Source organism: Harpia harpyja, chromosome 19 (assembly GCF_026419915.1).
Source record: "Harpia harpyja isolate bHarHar1 chromosome 19, bHarHar1 primary haplotype, whole genome shotgun sequence".
NCBI lineage: Eukaryota > Metazoa > Chordata > Aves > Accipitriformes > Accipitridae > Harpia > Harpia harpyja.
The window spans coordinates 1899672-1926616 of record NC_068958.1 but is presented as its reverse complement, the minus strand read 5'-3'; the positions used below and the strand labels follow the sequence as shown (position 1 = coordinate 1926616).

General features: G+C 36.5%; 1 protein-coding gene across 11 annotated transcripts in view; it reads right to left on the bottom strand.

Moving 5' to 3' along the window:
• The window catches only part of DENND1A (DENN domain containing 1A), a 216331-nt gene that overhangs the window by 87460 nt on the left and 101926 nt on the right, over positions 1-26945 (bottom strand). For all 11 annotated transcript variants that reach the window (XM_052814751.1, XM_052814755.1, XM_052814752.1 and 8 more), the window contains 3 exons: positions 20957-21057; positions 11432-11477; positions 2354-2455 (listed from right to left, as the gene is read on the bottom strand). In XM_052814751.1, coding sequence (XP_052670711.1) covers positions 2354-2455; positions 11432-11477; positions 20957-21057 — 249 coding nt within the window. The remainder of the gene's footprint in view (positions 1-2353; positions 2456-11431; positions 11478-20956; positions 21058-26945) is intronic.

Below are 26945 nucleotides of genomic sequence, written 5' to 3'. Positions count from 1 at the left end.
CCAGATTAATTACCTCATGGTGAATGCATCACACAGAAGATGTTTTTCCTCACTGTTGAATATAGATAGATTTAATTTAGCAAAGTAAATTTTGTGTCTATTCAGCAGGGCATGAATTGCTCGCTGTTCACATTAGGTAGCAAAACTGGCAGAATAGTTTGACGTAACAGCCATTTACCATCATGAAACTGTTGAAGACATTTTTAGTTTCTCAGATCATAAATGCATCTGTTTAGACTGAGACCAGTGGGGAGACACACTCCCAGAATCTCCCCATCCTCCCAGGGAAGCAAAAGAAAAAAAAAAAAAAGAAAAAAAAAAAAAGTATAATGGATTGGCTTTAGAGTCTCCCTGCTGAGATGAACAACTTGATCCACTTACAGTTCCAAACACATGATGCATGAAAGAACTGACAGAAATTCAATTCTTGCAAAGAAGAGCAGCTGCTCTCTAGTGGTCAAAGCCAAATACTAAGCAGTCTGAAGGAAAGGAAAAGACCTAGAGGAGAATACTTCATTATCTAGGTAACTAAAATAATGCAACAAAGCTAAATAAGACATAAAGACTGATCCCAAACATTAATTACACAACGCAACACGATTCAAGTTAAGGCTTGGTTGCGACAAATATTAATCCCAGCTGTATTTATATAGCAGTTGTGAAAAAAAAATACACCATGTACGCTATTTGTGAGCCATGCCAGTTAATTGAATTTGCTGGCAGCACTTCCTCTGCTATGCTCCAAACATCCTCCAAGATAAAAATGTAGCTTTTAAATAGACCTGTGGAAAACTGAATCAAGAAATTTGAACTAATAAAACACAACTCTCTACTGTTATAAAAGTGGAGTAAAAGTAAATAATGAAAGGAAGGAAGTCTCTTAAAATTTATTACATTCCAAAGCTTGAAGTTCTGTGTTTATTGGTGAAGTCTCTTCTGATGTTCTACAGTGCGCCTACAACAGCTCCTTTAATGAAGTCTCATAAAATCTAATATAATACTTGATTGTTGACAAATCATATACATGTTTGAGGCCCCTCACTCACTGTATCCAGACATTTCTTACATAATTCCCCGAAATTTACAAGTCTGTCATTCCCCGGGTTGTGGATAATGGCACGAGCGATGACCAGCTGGCAGATTTGGATGCTGGGAGTGAAATCAAAATGAAAAACTATATAAAGCCAGAAAAATTCATGGAAGTAACTTTTATAGACTAAATGCTTGACTAAAACCAAAATGTTCACAATCAAGATGGACCTTTCATCCAGAGCTCACTGTTTTCGAAGAATGGATCACACCACAGATCATAGAGAAATGATGGGATGTCACAGTAGGAGGCACTGGGTATGCACCATTACTTGAGTTTCTCCTCAAACAGGCCAGCTTATATTGAGCTCCCTGCATATCAATTTTATTTCTCAGCTACACATAAAAAGGTATAGATCTAACTGTCAGCACAGTATTTTGAACTAGTAAAAGAAATCCAGATTTTCCCCTGCCGTTTTCTCCTAAACAGTCACCCTCTGACTTAAAAATGGCTTCTTACACTCTTACTCACTTTACTGCTCTTCCCTCTCAGCTTCTTTAGCGAAGATGATTACAGCAGCAAGTAGCAAGCTGGATGTATTTTTGTCCCATTAAAAGAAAAGATCAAATATTTATACAACTTTTCTATCAAGTTATTAAAAAATAAATAAATTACCAATAAAAAGTTTGAATGAGAAAGAAAATAAGTTCCGAATTATATGCACTGAGCAGTGCTAGAAGTGAATATGAAGTAGTCCATTTGGTATCATAAATCAGGATGTGAAATGCACAAAGTTCATTAAAGCTCACCTGGAAGAAGCCACAGGAAAAAAACCACACTATTTCATTTGGAAACAAAAGTTATCTAAAAATGCAGGATTTTTTTTTCCCCAATGGAATGGATAAAGATGGTTTAAAATAGTAGTATTTTTTCACACCATGAAGAAAGAAGTTCAAATTTTTGTTTCCTGTTCAGCTGTACCATAACCTGTGTGTTTTTCATTTGTCTTTTTTACCCATAAAAGACTAACTCCTCAGATGACCTGAAACTTGAGAACGCCATTCCAAAACTGAAACTGGGTTGCTGCAGCATTACTAGCTTATGTGAGCATTAGCTAATTTTCATCAGGAGGCTTAAAAATATGTCTGCAAATGTTTAAACAAACATTCCTTAACACTTCAAAACAGGAAAGAATTGAGGTAAAGCAGTTTACTTATAATAATGAAAGTAACCCAATGAGACACCTCAGTTACAAACCAAACAGGTCAAAAGGATTTACACTTTTAAGTAATGGAATAGTTGGATAAATCATTTCATACATACCACATCATTAGGAAGGCTCTGAAGGTCATCAAAAGGGGTCTCCAGTGTGTTCGTGTCTACATTAAGAATCACTACATCTTCCAGGGCCATGTTTCGTACTTTCTAAATATGAGAAAATTCAAGAAAAAGGAAAGGAAAATAAAAGTGTGAAGAGTTAAATTTTATGCATTAAGGACACAAGTGATGGCGTAACATCATGGCATTACAAAACTTCAAGCATTTTAAAAACAACCAACAGTCCTGTCTTTCTGTCATCCTTTGCTTTATTTATTCACATTTTACAGTGCTGAAAAATTAACCTTCAATTTGCAGAGGGAAGTTCTTAACATTGTGCATACTGAAATTTTTGAAACCAGAGAGTTACTGTTTGTGATTATTCAAGCAGAGATTTATTTCAAGCAACTCTACTAATGCTTGTCTTAATTCTGGTATCCTGTTTGCACATTTAGCAGTTTCTAGGTGAGTCAAGATTTCAAATATATCTTTTTATATTTAGAAATTAATTTAAAGAACAATAAATAGTGGCTTTTCTAGGAGTTAAGAGTTGCAGTAAGTCAGGGATGGGAACTTGTTTCCAAATTCCAGGTTGAATTTTGGAACTCCAATAGAGACAAGTTTACAACTGTATTTAAGTAAAATGGACACTACCAGAGGTTAATAAATAAATAATTAAAACGGGAAAAAAAAAAAAGGCTAAGAGAAAAATAACTCCACCACATCCTGGTCTCTTAATGTTCAGCGAGTCTAAACTTTTTATCCTGTTCCCATGAACTGAGAGAAAGAAATGTCTCTAATCTAGTTTGAGTGTTAACATCGTCTGTAATAGTGCCTGGACATACAAAAGTAAAGCATAACCTATTTCTTAAAAGAATGATCATTAGTACCTTTGACTTTAAGAGTCTAAAGGTATTGGTGATCTAAGCAAATTTAAACATTGTCAGACTTTATTTCCCTGCTTAAAAAACAGTAAGTGAATCACTGATATGAAACAGAGCAGCATTTAAATATTTATTTTAACACTTTTTCCACTAACAGGAGAATTTTTTTTTTTGACTGCCTAATCATACATCTTTAAGCCCTCTTCAAATAAAGTTTTGAAAATTCAAAGTCAGAAAAAGTGGAACTATAGAATATGGTAATTAAGGAAATTTCCCAGTGACACTGTAAACAAACGTTTAAGTACCTACATACCTATACGTAGGACCAAATGCAAGCTACTGAACAGGAAAATGAACAAAAGCATACTCAATTTTTAATTAAGGTTTTGCAGGGTGGGGGGAATTGTTTCCTTTAAAAGAAAGGAACTAAAGCTCTAAAACAATGGCAAAGTTGAGCCTTAGGCATCTAAATAATTACCTTCAGTTTTCAAGGCTCAGTCCTCTGTCTATAAAGAAAACTGCTGTGTACTTGGGGGCGAGGGGGGGGGGGAGCCAACAACTATAAAAAACACTTTGTAGACATTTAAATTTAGGTCTTCCATGAGAAATTTCTTTAACTTAAATGGAAGAATATTATATTTAATGCTTTCCATATAAAAAGCAGAAGTACTGCATGGCAAACCAGGTACTTTCTTCTACATTTCAGGAACCAAAGGTCACTCTGTTGGCTGCATCTGATAAACTCTAAAGCAATCCAGGAGTCTTGCTCCTTCTAGGAGTCCGGAAGCACCAGACAAACTGATTTGCTCCTTCCTGTTTCAGAAAATTAAAAATCTCACTTATACTCAGAGGAGTCTAAAAAGCTCCAACAAAAAGGTCTTGCAATGTACTTAACCAAAGCCAGAAGCTTGTCAAAATCGAGTGCTAGTAGGACAAGACAGAAGGTATTAAAACCTTCTCTTGATTCTTGCCGAAGAAGCAACAAACATGTGCTTGAACTTGTCAGTGGGTGTTTTTGTAACTGGTGATGAATCTGCACCTTCCCTTCAGCAAAATATTGGGATTTTCTGTAGCAAAGACTAGGCTTGTGGCAACCGGGTATCTGCCAAGGAGTATAGTCCAAAAGGATGCTGCTCATGGTGCAAAGACTATAAATGCTGATCAACATAATCATCTCCACACAAGGCCCAGAAATAATTGTATCCGAAAGGAAGGTTAATATTAAACTCTGATGTACTATACCTTTACACCATCATGAAGAGCACAACCTTACTGTAAAAATTCTCAATATTTGTATTAAGACAGCGGATTTCCCTGGAGACAAACCCTCAAATTGAATGAAACACTGGAGACTAACTTGATTTATAGCACCTGTCTTGCAATGCATTTGAAAAAATATGATTTTTTCAATGGTCCAATTGTGGCTCATCCTAGACAAATAGAGACTGACCAGTTCATCTTAATCCTTATCTGGTTTTATTATCTTTTCTTTCACTATAATCTTTGACAAAGGTTATTATCAGATAGTTACAAGGGCTTTTATCAAATAATCACATGGTTCTTTCACTAAACGTAGTACCTATCAACCCAACTGACCTGGAAATAAAAGTATTTATTCTCTTGTTGGAATTTTAGTAAAAATTCCCAGCATCCAACTGCATTTCTCATATTAAATCCCATTGGACTCTGTGAATCACAACTACATGTAGATCATTTTCACAGGTACATTTTGAGTGTTGTCGTAATTTTTTCAAAATATGAAGGGACAGCCACTAAGCCATATACAATCACATTCCACATTTCACAACTTCCTGAACATTGAAACAAAATTTTACAAATAAGTGATACCTGTGAAACAGAATGGACTATATTCAGTATGTTCATATTTTGCTGAAAAAAATGTGGAGAAGCAAAGAACAAGAAGAAATATGAACATTACAGTTTCCTTATCTAATGTTACTACAGACTAGGGATTTGCTGAGTCAAGTGATTCAGCGAAAATGTGCGTCACATATCACTACTGCAAACCTTTCTTAACCATCCTTACCGAATTACTTGTAGCCATAATTAATCATCTAAAAACCATCAAATTGAACTAACATCTACACCTGCCTTTTATTTTAAATGTCTCTTTTTAAAAGAGTGGAGAGGTATGGAAAGCTGGTTTAACAAGCACACTGAACCCATTGTTTATGGCCTCTATAAACATGGCTTAGTAAGAATTACTGACTTAATCAGAGAGAACTTATCTCCTGGTGAAAAGAGCACTTTAAATTTCAGAAATGGCACCTTTACTGTGAAAATCTCTTAACTTTTCAAACAAACTCCAGGGGGCCTTAAACACCAGGTCAGTAAATAAGCAGCAGTTAGTGCGTCTGTCCTGCTCACAAGCAGCCAAACACTTGAAGTAATTTAAATGTTTTATGTGAAAGTTTGCAAAAACACTGAGAAACTATGTTCTAATGGAAGTATTAAGGGGCGCTCCTCTGTCTCACTCAGATCACATGCTAGAAACAATATTCATCAATAACAGTAACACCAGTTTATACTAAACGTTATTTTATTATCACTCTCTACAGCTGGCAGTTTTTGCATTTCCTACCATAAAAAATCCTAAGTTAAACTTCTTTCAGATGAACAATTTTATGGAATAGTTCACTTAAACCCCCCCAAAACCAACAACAACCTCCTCCTCCCCAAAAAACAGGTTTGCATAACTTCATGGCTAAATTGGTGCCAAAACATAAACCCAACTGATGACGAGGTTTCATAATCAGATACAAATGTGATTAACATATTAAAAAATGTTGTAACAGAAAAAAGAAAATGTACCTTCCACCAATTCTTTTGGAAAGGTGAAACTCTTAACAAAAACTAACATTCTTAGTAGCTAGTTTGTACATGATATTTGAAATTATTATGAAAGTATGATTCACAACAAGTCTAAAATCCATTTGCTTAATGACTTGTCTCTACTTAGTTAATAGTTTCCATTTATTTTCTTAAGAAAAACACCACAACACTGCAGACAACAATGTGTCAATCTGGCTGCCAGAAGCAGGAAAGGCAACGGATATAAAATTTTATTATTTCATGCCCCAACAGCAGCCAGAAGGACTTAATGAAATCACCCTTAGATTTACAATCTGAAATAGCTATTCAGCAGACAAATCTGGTTAAGCTGGATGTGCCCCCTGACCTCTCAACCCTTTGATCTGGGCACAGCAGGTGGGCTGCTGCCCCCTCCTGTGCATCTCCCACTCTTCCGCCCATCTCCCAACCTTGATGTGCAGTACCCTGATCCTGTACAGGTGATTCTCAAGATCCTTATCACAAGCAGCTGTTGCCAAATGAGTGACAAACATCAATAGTGTTGGTCGAACGCCGTTGTACAACAGAAGAAAAACCTTCTACACTTACTGGTAAGTCTACTTGGTACTGCAGTATTTGCCTTTCTTAAAACTTAGCCCTCAAACATCCCAGCCCCCCAGAATCTCTTATTAAACCACAGTTATTATTTTAATTTTTCCATTAATTGGACAAAAGACAATTCCATAAGTAATTTGTCATATTTTTAAATGCATTTTTATCAATAGTCCTGAAACCATGTAGAGCCATATTTATAATATTTGTGAGTGACTAAATGACATTTAGTTTTCTAAGACCTGGATTGAAGTGTGTGTGTGTGTGTATATATATATATATATAACCCCTTCATTTAAACCCTGTAAAAAAGCTACTCTTCTTCAGTTATAGCTAGAAAAGGCAGTGATTTACTAAGTATGAATGCATGGAAAAAACTAAATATGACTCCTCACCCCAATCAAAAAATATAATTAACAATTAACACTACCACTGGAAGATGCCAGTGGTCAATGAATTCTCAGGGTGTCTTCTGCAGCAAGGGGAAATCAAGTGGCACTGTCAGGACTAAGCCCAAGCTGATGTAACCTGTTTCTCAGAGTTCGTCAGCTCAGACTCCATGCATACTAACTGGCGTATTATCAGACTGGATCACAAACAGAGCATCCTCACGCCTACCCGAAAAAGACCAGGTAAATATGCCAAAAGTGCTAAAGTGCTTCCAGAATATGTGCGTGGGGTTCAGAGGACTGAACACACAGCTCTCCATTCATCTGTCTGCATAAGGAAGAGACTATCGACATTATGTGAAATCAGCTGCCATGTCCTACCATATCAAACACAGCATGAATTTTAGTGATCCTTCTTCTCCCAACATGAACATATTTACTCATACCAGGTTAAAATAAAACAAAAATCTGCTCATATAGGTTTTATGACATGCACAACTGTCCTTTATGCTTAGGAAAAATGTTAGAAAATCATTCTGACAAATGCAATGTGAAGTTTCACACACAAGTTCATTCTGGATAATCTTGTAAGAATTAAAATTCTGAAGTCCCAGAAGAAGTCCTTGAGTGACTGGAATATTTAAAAAAAAGTATAAGAAATACTTTTCTAATCATTAACTTTAACTCTAAAGGCTGGTTTTGTGCCCTGAATAGAGCATGCAAAGGGTGGCCGTTATTGTTACTTGAATGACTGGAAGCCTGGCACAGAAGAGTATGCTGCCAGCAGCTCAGTATCTGACAGCTAAACACAACTATCCCCACTGGTTAATCAAAACCACATGTGCCTAAATTCCAATAGGTAGTCTACTAGGTCAAGGGCATTTCTCTTCCATCAGCGCCATCACACTAATAACCTCTCCTACAGAAACAGTTGCTGAAACAATCATTTACTATGACAAAATGTAAAAGGCTGCCAGCTAAGTTTGACACCACTTATAACACAAAGGTCAATTTAATATAATTTGAACACTAAAATAGCATACAGTACGCAGGTAGAAAATAAAACAAGATTATGAAAGGGATGTGTTCATTTGATAGAGTTTCGTTTCCCTGTCTCATTATTTATCAGTACTAAGTACTTATCTTCATCTAATATGAATTCAATTAGTTCCGTAAGCATGTTCCATTATTCATGTGATAGCTCCAGCCTTGCTTATCCAACAGCTTATAAACTTTTAGCCTTCTTTGAAGTCACTTTATGGATTGCTAAATGGAAATCTTATAAAGAATGACTAACTAGGTGATGATAGAAAAGCTGAAAAATAAGAGCACAAAACACAGCTCTATATTTTCTACCAAGATTTTCCCTCATAAATCAGTTGGAGCCCTCTGACCTATAACAGGAGATTATCTTATCTCACTGGAGAACATTTCAGTCACAGCAAATTAGATTTAACAGTCAATGGATATGCTTGATATTTTAATCATAAGAAAAATTTGTCATTTTCCATTAAAATAACTGTTCCTTCTACAGAGACCCTGTGTAATATGGGAAACTGCAAACTAACTTTAAGATACAAAATGGTTTGAAAAAAAATCTTTCAAGGTGAGAGAGAGGCTGTGTTTTGTTTAAAATCATTAACATTTCTGCTGTATTTCTTCCAGAGGACCCATTCCAAGATAGGGATAGCAAAAAACCACAGAAACAACACTAGGGATAGCAAAAACCCACAGAAACAACACTAAAGCTAGAAAATTATTTTTTTCCTACATTCCAAATTCACCCTCCCCTTTACACCACAGCTTTCTCTGTGCAAGTTTAAGCTTCCACTAACATTTACGCAACAATGACAAATTCTGCAATCGGAGCTGCTGGAGCAGAACCGTGAGCCTATATATAACTGCAATTACTCCCGTGGGGCTCTACAGTAGATAAAGAGTCCACCTGTCTTAACTTGAATAGAAGAGTGGGGAATTAATCCCTTATCCTGAAACTAGAACACGTGGATTAACAAAACACTTCTAAAGATCTATTTGCTGAAATTTCAGCATTTAAAGAAAAACAAATACTGAATAATGACAGTAGTTCTTAGTTGTAGTTTATAAAATTATTTTGATATGGAAAAATTAATACATTGTATTTTTAAAAATACACAAATGCTAGATCACGAGAAAAAAATTGCTGTTGCTACTAAGTTGTTATTCTAACAAATAAACCACAATTTTATACCTACATATGAAGAAAAAAACAGAGTGCTTCAGCATCAAAAACAGGCAAAGAGGTAAACTAGTAATTGTCTAGCTCATTTGACAAATGTCACCTTTCCTTTGCCCAAGGCACAGAGAAATTACGCAGTACTTGCCAACAAACAGATACAACAGCCCACTGTGTGATTTGATTTTATTTTTCAATAGAAAAGGCACAGTTAGCTGGAAGATGCATTTCTGTCTGGAAGTATTCAATTTATCCTTAAGAGCAGAGGGAGGAGAGAAGACTGTTTTATTTATTTAATTTATTTCATAAAGCACTTTGAATAACTGTACTTTGCCAAAGTGTGTCTGTGTTCCAGAATCTCCGGCTATCCAAAAGCCATACTGGATTTAGTACTAAACAGATTTTTTCACAAGTTACTAAAACGGATGAAAATTGGCTTCTCCAAGAACAAGTCCTTTTTTTGAGTTTTTACAGATGGAGTTTGGAAGGCCTACAGAGCCCTGCAATCTGAAAAACTGAGACAAAGGAAGAGGTAATGGGTTTATGTAGCAAGGCAGGAGTGAAACCTCATGCAAAGCAACTCCAAGGTGTAATTACTAATTTTTTTCTATACCCATTGCCAGGCTAACCACGTGGCTCTTTGTGAGCAAAAATATTTGTGAAGCTGACAAGTATCTGTATTGAGGTATTATCCCATTCTCTACCGGGTCTCTTCCTTCTTTTTCAAATAGATAGACACCATGATAAGCATGCCAATGATTACCTGGTACAGACATGGGGCAGAAAGTTTCCTCATCAATATGAAAAAGATATGCTAGACTATTTCTTCCTAGATATTACTTCAGACCTGTGCATGCAGTATTCAAGGGTAATTATCAGAAACCCCTCTAACACAAGCATATGATGTGCAAACGAATGTACATGTTGACTTTTAAAATAATTTCTTATTCACTCAGACATTGTACTGCAATTCTGTACTTTATTTAGCAATATAAAGGGCATAAAAAATCATCTGTACCCAGGATGGTAAGGTCCTGCATATTCCATCTAGCTTCTCACGAAAAAAGTGACTTCTAAAATTACTTCACATTAATGCTGGAAAAAGGAGGAAGTTACACAGCATGCTAGTCTAAGTTTTAACACACAAAGACATAGAGGATCAATATTACATACATATGCCTGAGTGAAAGAATACATTTGATCAATATTTCCAGAGAAATTACACATTTTTATGGACAATATAAGAACAAATATTCTAGTAATACGCATTACTTTGTGATGTAAAACTCAGCTTTGTAAATTGTTATGTATCCTAAACCCTAAGCCTAAATTTCCAAACACAGGTATCTAAAACAGGGACACAAGTCAATTAACTTTCAAGGGCATTTGCAACTCCTACCAGTTCGACACAGCCTGCTAATTTAAGAGCCTACAAAGATGCAATGCTTTCTGGGCAGGAATACCTCTTCCCACACAGAGCATATACACGTTGTTCAGACTTCCTGTGTAAAGGGGCACAACTAATAAGGACTAGGATTTTCATAGGGATCTAAATTAATAGCTTATGTTGTCCTCCAGATACTTTTGAGGAAAGTCATCAACTGTTTCACCAGTACTGGAAGCAAAAGCAAACGTGCTATTTCCACTTTTAGAGTTTTTAAAAAGTCACATGAATTACTCTGAATTGTTTATATGTGAAGCTTTCTGTGAGGGCTGGTTTTCTGCCAGCTTTGTGTTAACATTAACAGCAAGTTCCTTCTTTTCAGATCTTTTGAACATTAAAAAAATTACAATCTGTCTGCAAAAGCCTAAAAGAGAACTGTAACTGTCAACATTTTGGTTTAATATCGACTCTGCCTTTGTGAATACGGAGTCAAACTAAGGCAGTAAACTGATTAAATGAAGCAACAGGATGGAGAGGAGAACACAACGTGAGCTCGTCACTGACTGCTGAACTGCAAACAGAAAATATGCCCAAAGGGTATAAGGTATCAAATAAGACTCCCTTAAGATTTAACATTATCATGTATGCTTAACTTCAATTCTCTCAGCACTCCCAAATTAACAGGATTATTTCATGTTTAAGCATACGAATGAATGTATAATTGCTTGCAGAATTTGGCTCTAAATCATAAAACTATATATAGTTTCAGAAATGGTGAGAAAGACTTACCTCCATCAAGCTTAAATGTATTCCAATGAGGTAGGGCATTGGGGCACTGCAAAGAGGAAAAAAACCTAGATTTACATTCTCATAACACTAAATTAACATGTATCAGCTGCAGGAAAATACCAGGATACTGGATTAGATTTTGCTTAAAAAAAATAAATATATATATATAAACAAACCACATATGAACAAAATTTTATTCTGTATTTCCAAGACTTTAATATGCAATATCCTCTCACTACTGTAAGACTTTAATTTTTCTTGACATGAGAATTTCTAAGTGACTAAGTTAAGACAGGTACATAAGGACAGCTATTAAACACATCTATAATACTGGGGTCTTTTTTTAAACAACAAACAAAATGTGTTATCACAATTTAAAAAAAAAATAACCGGACTTTTTCTAAGAATCTTCTTTAGAAAAATTGATCCTGCTGTAGTGTAAAGTGGTTAATTTAATGTATACATATCACCTGGTACTACAAGTTTTAAACCCTTTGAATATGGGTCCAGACACATTTTAAATAATTTATTTTTAAGTATAAATCTTGAAATGTTTACATTTATAGAAGAAAAATATAAAAATTACTTTTGAAGATTCTGATAAACTCCAGAGTTACTGGGATATACGCTGATACCATTATTCCCTTCAGAACACATAAATACACCAAGAAGCTCTCAGGCCAAATTTGTAGCCTCAAATACAGGTGTGATACTGCTGTTATCAAACAGAATGCTAACATTTAAGAGAAAGATTGATCTTTTCCAACTTCTCTTCCATGATGTTAGCAAACACCGACATAGACTATATAACACAAGAATACTGAATGAAAGTTGTATCTTCATGTATACAGTATGCCTAATATTAAGCTTATTACAGGACTCCCACTCAACTAATCAGGGAAAGCTTATATTTGCACTGCTTATTAGAACATATCAAAGAGGATGCCAAAGCTGCTAATTGCAAATATGGCATATACTGCCTGTTAAACGGAAAGCACACAGACAGACACAACTTTTAAAATAGAGCCTCATTTCATTTTGGATACAGAAGCTCAAAGAGCTCATTTTCAATTTCAGATGAAAAAATGAGAGAAATGTCACTGTACTGCCTTGGATTAAAATATCTTCCATATTGCTTTTATAAACTGGTGCCTACTGCTCAGTAAGAGAAGTGCAGTGCTGAAAAAACTAGTGCAAGACAGCAGACCAGCAAAAATCACTCTGTTTCTCATTTTCATGAGAAATATCTCTAAAAAAATATATTTACTGATATGCATATTAATATTTATCATGTCTATTAATATACACCCTAAAACTACTACTCTGTTGGATGCTGTACCAAGAGATGGAAACAGCCCCTGTATTACATATTCTACATGAAAACACTTTCTTTTTGAAAACATTAAACATATATAACTTCAAAAAACCTTACAAGTTCATTTGCAGAATACTGAAGTGCTGTGTATCCCAGTACATTTACAACTTACTGAACTGCCCAGGCTGGCAAGAATGTCCCTGCCCAAGCTTCACCCAATACAGCACCTTATGACAGATAGCCCAGAGGAACTGTTAAATCAGAAACTAACTTGGTACAAATCCTGAAGGTTCTGCTTCCTTGGGAATACCACAGATGAGAACCAGAACATACATCCACATTCTTGAACAGACATTTTTACCATACAATGTGATATACACTTACTACATATGGATTGCTGCTCAACTGAGGAGTATTTTTATTTGTCATTTTGCATGTTTTATTTGTGACAAACGCTATCTCTTTCACCCACATCTCTTCATTTCCAACGGCCACATTCCAGGAGCAAGAAAATACCCAGTAATTTTATATTCAAAGTATAAACCACTGGTTTAGCTGCCAGCTGCACAAATGCTCAACTTCCCTGTGTGCCTGGCTATGCTGCTCAAGACTCCTCCAGTATGCACTGAAATGAATGTGTTTCTAATTAAGTAGTTTCATGAACACGACAGTTTCAATCTCAAAAATACAAAGTCTGAACCTCGGCAGGAAGTCTTAAGACTGCAAATGTCTCATCTAGTGGAACCTTGGCTAATGTAATGAAAGGAAGCAGGAAGAGTGCAGTATTCCAGAAAATCAGCCATTTATTAACATGTCCAAAAGTAGAGTCTGTCACCAAGCATAGGAAAATCTGAACCTGTAAAAGTTAATTAACTGTATCATGTCCATCTTTCAATCCTCCAGTTTATCAACAAAAGAATAGTAAGAATGCCTAAACCCTTAAAACCATGCACCCCAGCAAGATTTTAAGGAATTACAGGAAAGATATGGCTTAAGATACACAGATCAGCTTTGGATACAATGAATCATCTTTTCAATTTTCTAGTGACGGACATTACACGTAAAGGCAATACAGCATATAAAACTATTAGAGGGATTGCATAAAGGCTACAGTAATCTGACTTCAGTGTTTTGAAAAATTATTTCTTTAAACTTGTATTCCTAAACATTAAAGGACTCCAGTCAGGTGGCTTAATGGGCTGTACAGTGCATACACTTGGAGAGACAGGAGAAAGCAGGAGGAACAATTTGATACTACAGAACTACAAAGAGTGGTTTTAGCATACACACTGATAGAAAAAATAGCTCAGGTTTTGCTGATTGATTTGAAAAAGGAAACTTTGACGCAGTAATTTGTTAAAGTATAATGTGCTAGTTCTGCAAATACTTGTTAGTTTTACTAATAGTTGCAGAGATTTCCTCTAGGGAATGAGTTAGAGCACAAAAGAAGACATCGGGTATTTCTCTGAGAAACACGTAACACATGGGTGGAAAACCGGATCACAGGGCACTGGGACACAGCAGTGGTGCAGAGAAGGACAAGCAGACAGGGTACATGCTATGAAGGGCTCCGGAAGATGAATAGCATGTTTGATGGAGAAGAGAAGATGGGGAAAGCAGAAGGTAAATGAAGAAGGTTGACAAAACCATACAAAAATAATTCCTGTAAGAACTTTTTCAATGTCTGTAAGCCAAGCAATTGCTTATACAAGTCAGAGGGAAATCAGTGAATGGTCACAGCTTGGGCAAAGATGCCTGGAGCTATACAGATGAATAAGAAAGGCCACATTTCAGACATGAAGCAGAAGAAACACACACCATTTAGAAATGGATTAGATCTGAAGACTAACAAAGAATTTCCCAAGTTATGGGAATATATGAAAAGAAATTAACTCCATTTTATCCACAAAAGCCATGGCTTGTAATGACTGAAAGACACCAAAGAGGAATGACAAATGGGAGGCATCTACAAACATCCCAGCAGAGAATCAAGGGAAACAAATGCAGGTTTTAGTTTGTGTGAAAGGTGACAGGTGTGGAGAAAAGCAGATCTGTGATGCGTCCATAGAGCGCTTGTTTTTGAAGGTGCGTTTGCGTGAAATTTGTTTCTTCAAAACTGCTTTAAAATAACCATTACTGTTCATCACCCAAATGTGGACCTTAAAGTGTTTTCTCCATGGATAACAAAAATCAAATTATCTGAATACCTATTTTATCAAAATTAATTGTGTTTGTCAGAACTGACATTATTGTTCAATGACACATGAACAGCAAAGCAAAAGCAAAGATACTTTAAGGACAATTCACCGTGATAGCTCCTTATACTCCCAAAAGTTTAACTAAGCAAACATCATAAATAACCTCAATAAAATATAATTCTGGTAAAGAGCATAAATATTTCCAATAAAATCTACCAGAAGGATTATATTCTTCTGTCATCACTCATGAATCTGACTGAAAAGGAAACACACCTAAAAGTAAATGTTGAAGGTTCATGTCAGGCTTCATAAACTGCTTTTATCACTATTTTTCTTTATCATGTGTTAATCATATGCCATGATACTCAGCTACCATCCTGTACAAGGGAACACTGTGTACCTCCTCTTCCCCATTCAGAGCACACTATAGTAGTTCTTCCTAACTGCTATTCAGGTCCTGAGACATGAAACACTCAAGCAGTTTTTAATATTTTATCAGGTTAGAAGTGTATTTCCGAGACTTTCAAGTGAACTTCAGTAAGACACATTGCTTGTATAAACAGGAGAAACACTCCACACAACCTTTAATCCTTCTGGGACCCATGACAGATTAAAGACTGCCCTTCAGACCAGTTTTTATCTACTGCTTGACACTTCATCAGTCCTGGGGCTTCTTACAACCGCAACTACTAATTACTCAAAGTTGTTTGATGGCAGCCAATATCCATTAAGTGCAAAATTAAGAAGTATCAATTTCTATTGTGCATATTTACTGCTTAAACAAAATGCCTGCCTGAGTCTTTTGGAACAAAGAGAAAGTTTATTACTCCTCTTGTGCAACACTGGTTCCCAATGCAATCAGCGTTATTTATAATCAAATGAGTTATATAGGTAAATATCAAATCATTAAAGTAGTAATGCATAAGCATGAATATGGATATTGTGGACTTAATGGCTATATATTGCCCATTTATTACAGTTGCATTTTTACAATTTCTTTAATTCGTTTCCTTAGGCTAACTAGAGACCTCTTAATTATGCTCCCAAGAGGTGGGCAACTACTAATTGGAAGAGAAGCAGGTGAAATAGAGGGACATTTCCTCTTAAGTGAAAAAAACCCACCCTTAAAAAATACTGCAATTCACCAGAAAAAGTAACGTAAAACCCAAGGATCTCAAAAAGGTTCATAGTTTACAGCTACACAGGGATTTGCACCACTTTGCTTCATTGTTCCAGGAAAATGGATTAGATCACATTTACTAAGTTCATGTCTTGGTATACAAATACTGACTTAATGTGTTGCTCTTTCACACCAGTAGTACTTTACTCTCTAAGGTAGTCTCCTGATTTCTCTTCAGATTACTCACTGAAATGCAACAGAATTCAATCCAAAATTTATTGGGGCAATTGATGCAAATTAGAAACTTGACTGCATAAATTGGAATGATGTAGAAAACATACAGCTAAGAAACCAGAAGAGCAACTACAAGAGCTTTTAGTGAGTACACAGATGTACCAGGCTAAATCGAAATGCCAACCAAGAGGCTCATGACGAAGGAATCATTGTTTCCCGAGCAGCAGGAGTACTCGCCCTTCAGTTACCCCCTCCACCTACTTAAAGGAGCGTATTGAACTATATGCAGATTTAGAAAACAGGAGAAAGGGAGTTAAAAAAACTCATGCAGAAAGAGAAAACTGCACCAATAGAAACATTTGTTCAGCAGCTGTGCCAGGGTGCTCTAAGAAGGTGGCTCTCAGAATACATTAATGTTGGCTGCTAAGCAGTCTATCTAATATAAAAGACTGTTTTAATCACCCTAGAAAATATACTGTTGCTTCTGGTAAAAGCCCACAGAGTAACCCGAGTGACAATGCTTTGGGACTTAGAGAACATACTAAGCTGTGTTACCAGGTCAGCAAAGACACGCTTTTCTTACAGGCTAATTTTAAACACAGACACTGAGAGCAAAAAGGAAGAAAACAGACACAGTGGGAGTGTTTTTATGCCACATGAAAAACAAACTGGGAGAAGTAGTGAGGAAAATTAATAGACTGTTTCTTTCACATCAAGAAATGTTTAAATTCCAAACAACAAAATAGATGGACAAGATCTGGCCAAGTTTAAGGAGTTGTATGTGCTTGGCTACTGATGCTTGGTGGCAGTATCTCATTAACCAGTACTTTTGGCACCTGCTGGCATGTACATTTTAAAAAAAAACAAAACCCAAAAAACAACCAGCAGTGCTTCACATGTTTCCTCTGTTGTTCTGTATTAAAAGGAAGAAGCAATTGTGCATCAAGGTGTGAAATCTAATGATAGGATTCCCACCAATTTCTAGTCTCCTCCACCCAAAATCTTTCCCTGGGCTGAAAATACATCAAAGAATGGTACCTAATTAAAAAAATAAAAATAAAGGATAGCACTCTTCCCCTTGCTCCCCCCCCTTCCAATTAATCTAAATGATAGGGATCAGATGACTGAAGTCATTCCTGATACGTGCACATGGTACTACACCACTATTATTGACTCAGCATTCCTAATACAAAGAGCAAGTCTATTGAGAACAAACATTTTGAAGATATAGGCTTTTGGCATTTTCAGTTCTGTGGTTAGGTACATGAATGAGGAATGCAGGTATATTAAGTTTAAAAAAATCAAGAGGGAAATGGGAAGAAAATTACCCCCCTTCTGCATTGTAAGTTAAAAAAATTAGCAAAGAGCAAACTGAAAAAAATGAGAAATGACAGTGTTTTGAAAGTTTGAAAATACTTGGTGTAAAATGTCAATAAAGGACAAAATGCTATAGAAAAAACTTGAGCTTTAACGATGTCAGTTAAACAGGTTCATATTGAGCATGTTTGTGGTAGAGTTGCCATTCAGTTGTAACAATATCCAACTGCCCACCTTTTCCTGCCTCACTCAGAAAAGCGCATGTCTTTCAACAGCTAAAGGGAACTCTCCACACCGAGCCTGAAGTTTCCCTTACGTGAAGTTGGCCAAAAGGATCTTCAAGTGGCAGGAGGAGAGTTAGTTATTCTACCCATTCGCTCTCTGCAAAGAGAGCTATTCTACCTTTTTGTAGCTCTGGAAAGATCCAATAGTTGTTGTGTCCCTATTCCCTCCCCAGGAAATACAACAAATTTCAAATTTCACAACCATGGAGCTGTCAGTGTATCAGTCAGGACCTTAGAAGTTTCCTTTATACGCAAAGTTTCCACTGCAACTCAAATAATTAAGAGCAAATAATCACAGGTGGAATATACATTTTTCAAAAACTTTCAAAGATTATGAGTAATACAGTCTATATACCCTTCTGCGATTTTCAAAAGAGCGGGAGAAGATTCAAAAGCATCATACCGCACAGTCAATAAATGGACACAGTCAACTGAATGAACATGATATTCTGTATTCATAAGAACTGAAGAATTCTCTTTACTTTAAATTTTGTTTCCATTTCAGCTCTTTAAAATTCTTATGTCACATTTGCAAAAGAAAAAACCAGGCAATAATTAAAATTGAATTAAACTCTTTTATTTTAAATAATCTCAGGTAATTTCCCTTAAGAGGCAGACACCAATAAGCAATAATACTGCCTTAAAGCAGAGAGCACGGAGCTGATTTCTCAGTCCTCCTGGGCAAAAATGACGTCTCTAAGTTCACATGGTTACAAAATAGATGGACTCTATTTTGAGAAATATACTTATGGCACATAAATTGTTGCTAAATTGACTTATTCAAACAATTACAGTGTGTCTAGCTATGTCTCCAATTAAAGTTCATATCTGGCTGAGGTAATCAGTTGTTGTACTTGTGAGCATACAATTACAATCTGCCTAATAATCATATATTTTTAAATCATACTTTTCACACACTGGCTGGCTCATTCATTATATGGACAGGGTGTTATGCCATGAAAGAATTCATTCAGTAGAGCTCAATGACTTGTGTCTTTATTTCCTTGGGTACACTGCCCAAGTGTTTGCTTTTTGCACACTTCTGCTCCCAACTGCGGGATCTGGACTTAGCCCCTTTTAACATGTCTTTGTCAGAAAGTCGATGAATACCTAATCTTCAAACCCAGCGTAAAAGCCTCTTGTGGTCCACATCGTTGTCCTGAAAACTCCTAGCAGCATGTACCTGAAGAAAAAGCTGGCAGCAGCAGTCTTCATGTGTTAATTACACATGCGAAGCCCATTATGCAGAGAAAGGGCACCTGCTGGCAGTGCAAATGACTAGAATCTGCCCTTCCTGTGCGGTGAGTAAATTGAAGGTTCATTTCTACAGGAGATAACAGTTTTTAGATTCCATTCTGTGTATCCTCGACATAGGCACATACTTAACATTTAAATCATCTGCAGAGGAACAAGCATCCTTTAAATCTACATGTTTGAGTTCCTAGCACTTCACTTAAAAATGCTAGTTATCCCGGCTGGTTCCTTACTCTTGCTTAAATGCAGAGAAAACGTCACACAGAACACTATCACTCTTAAAAAAACCAGCCAACCTCCACACAAGGAGCCACACTTATAATATGGGATCATATGACACAGGAAGTTTAAGGTTGTTTTTTTCTGAGGACTTTTTAAAATGCCGGGGGCAGAGGGAGGCTGTTTCTATGTTTTCAAATCATTCCCCAAAATGCATTAAGCACCACACTCCCACAAACATTTCTGCTACACAGGGAGACCCAGAAGGCCAGCCAATAGACCTTGCCAGCAAAGACAAAGGCGGAGTCCCTCAGCCTTTTCTGTGTCCTTCATCACTTGACTACATGACCATGCAGCAGCAGGTCCACGTTTTCCTTGTGCTTTCCTTTTACTTCCAAGCCTGTAGAAGCCTCTCGTTACCCTTAAATCCTTCAGTTTAGCCCCAGCCAAGCTTTGGTCTTACTAATTCCATCCCTGCATGTCCAGGCAACAATTTCATCAACTCTCTAACAGGCTTGAAAGTTTAACTTCTCCAGGAAGCCTAAGGTAAGGCCACTCTTTCTGGGCAAACTTCACCTCCCTGCTACATACACAGAGGAAAGAAAAAAAAAAGGGGGGGGGCAAGTCACAAACTGAGCATGGGAAGCAGTACCTAACAGCTGAGCAACTAAAAGCAGCAGCATCTTAAACTTCCTCTTTGTTAATTACTCAGAGTGCTCATCCACCATTCCTGTGCACAGCAAACAGGAAAAATGATGTTATGGCTGATTAGGCTAAACTGTCTGACTTTGTGCTGGAAAAGAAATTAAAAACTGAGAGACTATTTGAGGAGCACTGTAGACAGGCTTCTGAACTACTAACCACGGAGTACAAGACATGCGCCTAATGATGTGCTAATCTGCAGACCCCAACAGTGAATAAGGAGGCTTCTTAGGCCACCTGGACAGTGTGGAATCATAGAATAGGTTGGAAGGAACCTCAGGAGGGCAACTGGTCCAAGCTCCTGGTCGAAACTGGGCCAGCTTTGACATTATATGAGGTTGCTTACGGGCTGTGCCAAAATTTGTCACATCATGATAATGAACAAGTTTTTGAAAGGTTTATATTCATTTCCCTAAAGAAGGTAAATATCATGTTCTAAACACATGTTGATAATAAAAGATCACTGCAGGAAAATCAATAGCTTTCCCTCACCCCCAACAGAAGTTCAGGAAAGCAGAAAAATGAGACGATCTTCTCCACTGTATCCTCTGCTGTTGGAGTCCTAATTCAAATTTGAACATTTAACACAGATATGCTGAAAACAGATTTTAATTACACAATATCTAAGTTGCAGCATTCCATAGTAACACTCATATTAGAGTCAACATACCAATAGACAATTTTATCTTGCCATGAAAATAAATTTTTTTACTTACTAGGTTGGTTGCTTCCTTAACATGCCTATATATTTTTAGAGTAACAGTTGCATCATAAGAGGACTTAAGACTTACCATACAGAAATGTGAAAACTGTTGTAAATCTAAGTGATATATATACACATATATACAATATATACACATACACACACATATATAGCCTTACCAACAGTAGTCCAATAGATGTGGGGGCAGAACAGGAATGTAAACATGCTGCCAGAACATCGGGTAGAGCATAGCTGCAGACCCATGAATGCAGGCAGTTAACTGAAAAACACGTATTAAAACAAGATCATAAATAAGACAAAAACCAAGCTTAAAAAGGTAAAGTTAGAAGAAAAAAAGTAAAGAATCAATTCTGCTTTCATATCAACATGCTTTATTACAAAATATACAGTGCTCTTGTTGGGGAAAAAAAAAAAAGGGTATTGGTGGGTGAAGCGTGACTGGTTTATGGTAGTTGTCATTTGACTGACTTTGTAAACAGCTGAGAACATGATTCATTTGACTAACAAAACCTGAAAAGAACACCCAGTGTTATATAAAGCAACAGAAACATGGAAATGAAAACACAAAGGGAAATAAAAAATAGTAAAGGCAAATCCCCCAATCCTGGTAATTACCATCCATTAAATATCATAAAACTGCATTGAAATTATAACACAAACTGAAAAAATATTTGAGGTCAGGAAGATACAATGTGAGTGGCATACATTTCTTAAGGATATAGCATACTAAACTCAGTTATTAAATTTTTATTATGTAAAAGGGATTTTTATCTAATTGCCCTTCACCAAACCATTTGATCCATTGAGTTTCTCAGTTATATTTTTAAAATCTCATTCAGAACAGTTTTGATGTTGGCAGGTACTGAATGAAAAAGATCACAAATAGCAAACACAAGTGCCAGTCAAGCTGTGGGGAGAATCCTCACAGAGCTTTGAAGGAAATTAGGTCTCTCAATCCTATTTCAAATGATAATTAATAATTTGGAAAAGAAGATAAGCAGGATATTTGTCACATTCACTAAGGATATTAAAATGGAGAAGGTGGTAATCCTCAATAAGGAAATCGCAACAAAAGCTATAGTCAAAACACCATAAGAAGAGGATATGAAACACACACACACCTGGGAAAAAAGAAAATAAATAAATAAATAAATCGGAACACTTGTACAAATAGACACATACAAGGAAAAGACTAAGAGGTGACAGGCAATCACATCCACCCTGACAGTGTTTTTCCATTTAGAGTGTCTTTTAATCTCAATGATACCCAGCACAAGTACTACAATGTGTTTTGCTTGTGAGACACATTTTGAAAACAATACTCAAAAAAAGCCTACAGTTATTTGAAGGTACGATGAAATCAAGCATATAATGCTTGTCTGGACAATAGGAAGGAGGGAGAACACTGCTTACAAATACCAAAAAGACAAATTCTAAAGGACTGAGGTCCTTGTGGTGGCCTGAAGTTGTGCGAGATGAAACTAAGCAAAGACAAATCATGACATTAATCCTAATTCAGTTAGATGTGGTGTAACCTTAAAAAAAAATGGATGACCCTCATTATTATTAATTTCCGTTAAGACAGACTACTGAATTATATACCTCGTCATAAGGAACCCATGACTGGTAAAGAAAATGGTCTAGATGAGCTAATACAGTCTCTTAAGGCTCCATGTCAGGAAAAATCAGCTACAACTCTGGATGTAGTTTGGCTTACGTTCAATGCCAAAGCCTTTATGTAATTCCAATGCAGTTTCTGTAAGTAACAGAACCTGGTTTTCTGATTAAAATGCAGGTCATTAGGCAAGAAGATGGAAGACAGGCACATATTTTATGTGGGTTTTTTTAAGCCTCTGAACAATACAGATCTGGATAAGCAATGAGAATGCACCAAGGAACACGGATTTTTGGGGAGAATTACTGTGCTTCTCTGCAGTGTGGTTCAGATAAGAACCACGGTGAGGTATGAGCTTTGCATTCAGGTGTTTTTCAAAAGCAGAAAAGCAACTATAAAGATGAACTGAAATACACTTTGCAATTTACAGCTCAAAATAGACACAGATTTTTAAAAATCATTTAGAACCTAAGACCCAGTATGCCGGCTGTAAACTCATACAGGACATTAATAATAAAAATTTCAGACATAAACCCCCTCACCTTGAAAAGTCAGAATTTTTAGCTATACCTTGTACCTAGTTGTGAGATAGTGTTATTGTGGCTAAAACACATGAATAATCTGTCTCTTTAATAATGTTTTTGAGTTCAAATCATCCCTATCACCTAATCTAGGAAAATCTAAGAAAAAGAATGGCCTAGTAAGCCAGATCAAAAATCCCTTGTCTCCCAGTATTCTGTCCAAAAGTGGTCAACACAAATTAGTAAAACCACTGATCAACACATTCATCAATAAAATTGGTATTTCCCATTTTCTCAGTCCCCACCAGCTTGCAGCTCACACTTCATGTACCAATGAATTCAAATAAATACATTGAAAAGTGCTGCCCTATCTCTTCATTTTGAGCCTGTTCCCTCACAGTTTTAACGTGTGCTCTGAGTTTTGAGCATTTTGATACAATAAATAAAAAAATAATCTCCTACTTATCTTCTAAGGGCCATACTTGATTTTCTGTATTTCTGTCAAGTTCCCTACCTCCTTAGTATCTTTACCAGGCTGAGTGAAGAGCTCTAATCTACTCTGCTTTCCCTAACTGGGACACTATTTTGTATATTTGCTTGTTCTTGTTATCCTTCTCTGTACTTTTCACCGTTTTACTTTATCATTTTTTATTTGGAGTAGACAAGTACTCATGCGATATTCACAATGTGGGCAAGCCATGAACATATCTAGTGGCATTATGCCCTCTTTTTTGTTCTCTGCTCCCTTCATAATAATTTCTTGGCTTCTAAGACTTCAATTGAGTAATAAGCTGGCATTTTCATAGATCGATCTCTCTCTTTTTTAAAAAAACTCCAGTATGTCTTTCTGAGTGGTAACAATTACTTCAGTTATTCAGACTATGATTGCTTACAGGGTTAGAAGTGTTTTCTCCCATAAGCATTATTTTATATTTATCCATGCTATACAACAAAATGACTGCTACAACATTTTCTTCCCTTTTTAAAAATTGTTTTGCACGAGGACATTGAACAGGTTCCAGAACAGAGCACTGTTGGGACTGCTTAGCAACTTCCAGGATTATGAAAACTGATAATTTTTCTCACCCTTTTTCCCTCAACCTTTTATCCAGTTGTTTACCCTCAAGAGGATCAAACTCTCCTATACCACGAAAATTTCTTTAATAGCTTTGAAGAATTCAATACTGTTCAATCTCTCCAGATTTTTAAAGATTTTTAAGATTTGAGGCATGGATTTCTTCTGCAAAGGTCAGTAGCTTTTGTTTACGCATTCACTAGTTCTAATCCTCATTGTGACAGGTTTCAAGTTTTTTTCATAGAAATATAGCTCAAAGAACTGTAGTTTCTTGAAGGAAGAATGCTATCACACCCAACTTTCAACTCCAAATATAAATTTCTAAAATCAGATCTTATTCTTCAGATTCACATCTCTTCTTGTGTTTCTTTTTCCAGAATCTATTTTGATCTTACTTTCTTCAGACTTCAGCAGCTGCATTTTGGTGTGCAACAATGAAGCTTCTCCACACAGAAAGTTGCTCACTGCTGTACAGTTGTCCCACTTACTAGGACTGCAAACAAAATCCGTTTGCATCCCTGGTTTTTGTCTTCTCTATTATGTCCATCTCTTGGCCTACATTCTTTACCAATTCTCTACCATATTGAACCATAGATAACTTGGCCAAAAATTTTCTTGAATTGGTGACACTCATCTCACAAACAGTACTGTTTCATCTCTATTCATCTTAACACCCACTTCAGTATCTCCACAATTTCATTAAACTCTCTCAAGAAATATTGATAAAATCTGGAGGCACAGTCTTGTCTGACCCTCTTTTGATATCCCTTAGATTTTCACTACCGTCTCCCATGAAAGCTACACAGTCACTCCTCACCTTAGCACTGCTCGATTCGGCAAGTGTCATAGCAAGAGGGTCCACAAAGCTCAAAAGCATCCCAGTGCTGATAATGTGTTTCCATAAGTGAAAATATGCAGGAATTTAAACTAGATTTGAACCACCATCCTAAGGAAATAGTGTCTTCGGAAGCAGACAGGGTACAGCAAGTATCTGAACAAGCACCTGTTCAGTGTTTCTCAATAAGAAAGCTCTTTATTAGCAGGTGAACATTATTTTATGGTCCATATGGGATGGAAACACTAGTATGTTGGGACACTAAAGCAAAAGTTAGAAGCTACAAAATCTTGAATTTATTCTGTATTTATGACTCACGAAACACTAAAGACTTATCCCTACCCCATTATATTTCAACTTATCTTTATATTATTCCTACTGGAGAAGATGGTCCCCTCTCACAGATTAGATGAAAGGCATAGCCTAGATCCAAACTATGCAGCAGAAAAAAAGGGCATGCTTTCCCACTGTAGTTTTTCCTCTATATTCCTAAATCCTTTACGTTTTCTGTTTCTGTTCTCCAAATCAAAAAGATGTCTGGAAAAAATACTGTTTAAAAATTTAATTCTTACTTTAAAATTGCTTCTATAAGGATCAAATAGATTATTTCCTGGAATTATTATATAACATGGTTGCCGCTGTAGAGGAGTGAACTCAGTAATCCAAGGAGGCCCCTTCCAAGTATCCCCTTCCATTGGTTTTAAAACTCAGCAAGAGAAGATTAAACAGACATAATGCTCAACACTGCAGACATCTGAGCAGAACCTGTCACTTATTTTTGAGATGTACTCCCACCTTGCTATCTGGCATGAATTCAAATAACACACTACCATGGGTAAGCACCACTACTGTCCTTCAACTCTGCCAAGATAAGGGCTCATAAAAAAGAAATAGCATATTTGCTGGAGACCTCACCTGATTAGTGATTGCCATACAGAAAACAAGCACTTAATAATAAGGCAGCCTGAGAAATGCCCAACTGTCAAAACTATAGGAATCCAGCATTTTGAAATAAGATTAGTTCCACTACCTCAGCTTCCTGCAGCTGTTGCTAGAGAATGTAAAAAGATAGCTATGTAAGAAAGACACTGATTCACTAATTCAGTTTTCGCAGTTTTATATTTAATACTCTAAAAGCCTTATTTGAGCAAATTAAATCAATAGGATTTTGTCACACATATAAAAGTTATAAACGGATGTTGAATTACAATAGCCCATCTTCCAGTGCATTTTACTCTCTCTCTCTCCTGATGCATATACACTGCACAGTTTTACAAATGCAGTACATGGCTACAAATGTGCAATATATACTGGAAAAAAATGAGCACCTTCTGTGTGTTTGTAAGATCATTTTTCTGCATTACTCAGGGCTAAAAACAAAGTAGAAAGCTTAAGACTGCGCTACATAAGAATTAAGCAGTGAAAGCAGGGCTGTTGCAAAGGCTGTGTATGAAGGTCAAGACCTATACTGGCAGGTTATAAGGACAGCAACAGAGCTCTTGGGAAGGAAAAGCTTGTACATTTAAAACAGTAGTTGTAAGACTGCTGCAGAACAAGAACTGTGCAAGCTCTTAGCTATGTTGCATCACAAGGAATTTGGTGAATGGCATTAATCATATGTTGTCTTTTCCTAAGGACCACCATTTCCTTTTCCTCAGAGACCTGAGGCATATCAGAGACCAACCAGGGAATAAGAGGTTGTGTATCAGAGCTTTCCGTGGCATGGAAGAAGTGACACGGCAAGCTCTCACCTCCCAGGAACTAAAGAGTATCCATGTCAGAATGGTATTTTTTGCTTTGTACTAACACTCAAAAAATAACAGAAAAATTACGTAAAGAAATTCACCTCAGTATGATGGAGCCAAACAGACACATCACAGAAATTCACAAGTTTAAGTCTTTTAAGAGTCATCAGGCTTCGTGTAAGCCACCTTTTCATAATGAGAGACAACCTGCTGCTGCCCTTATCACAAATAGTTAACATACCTTGTCGCAGCAGGGCTGCATGAGCAAGTTATGATGGAAGAGAGAATACTGCAAGGAAAGCTCTTGTTTCATTTTTGCAACAGAATGCTCCCACCAGCAGGTGGTCTTTTGCCAA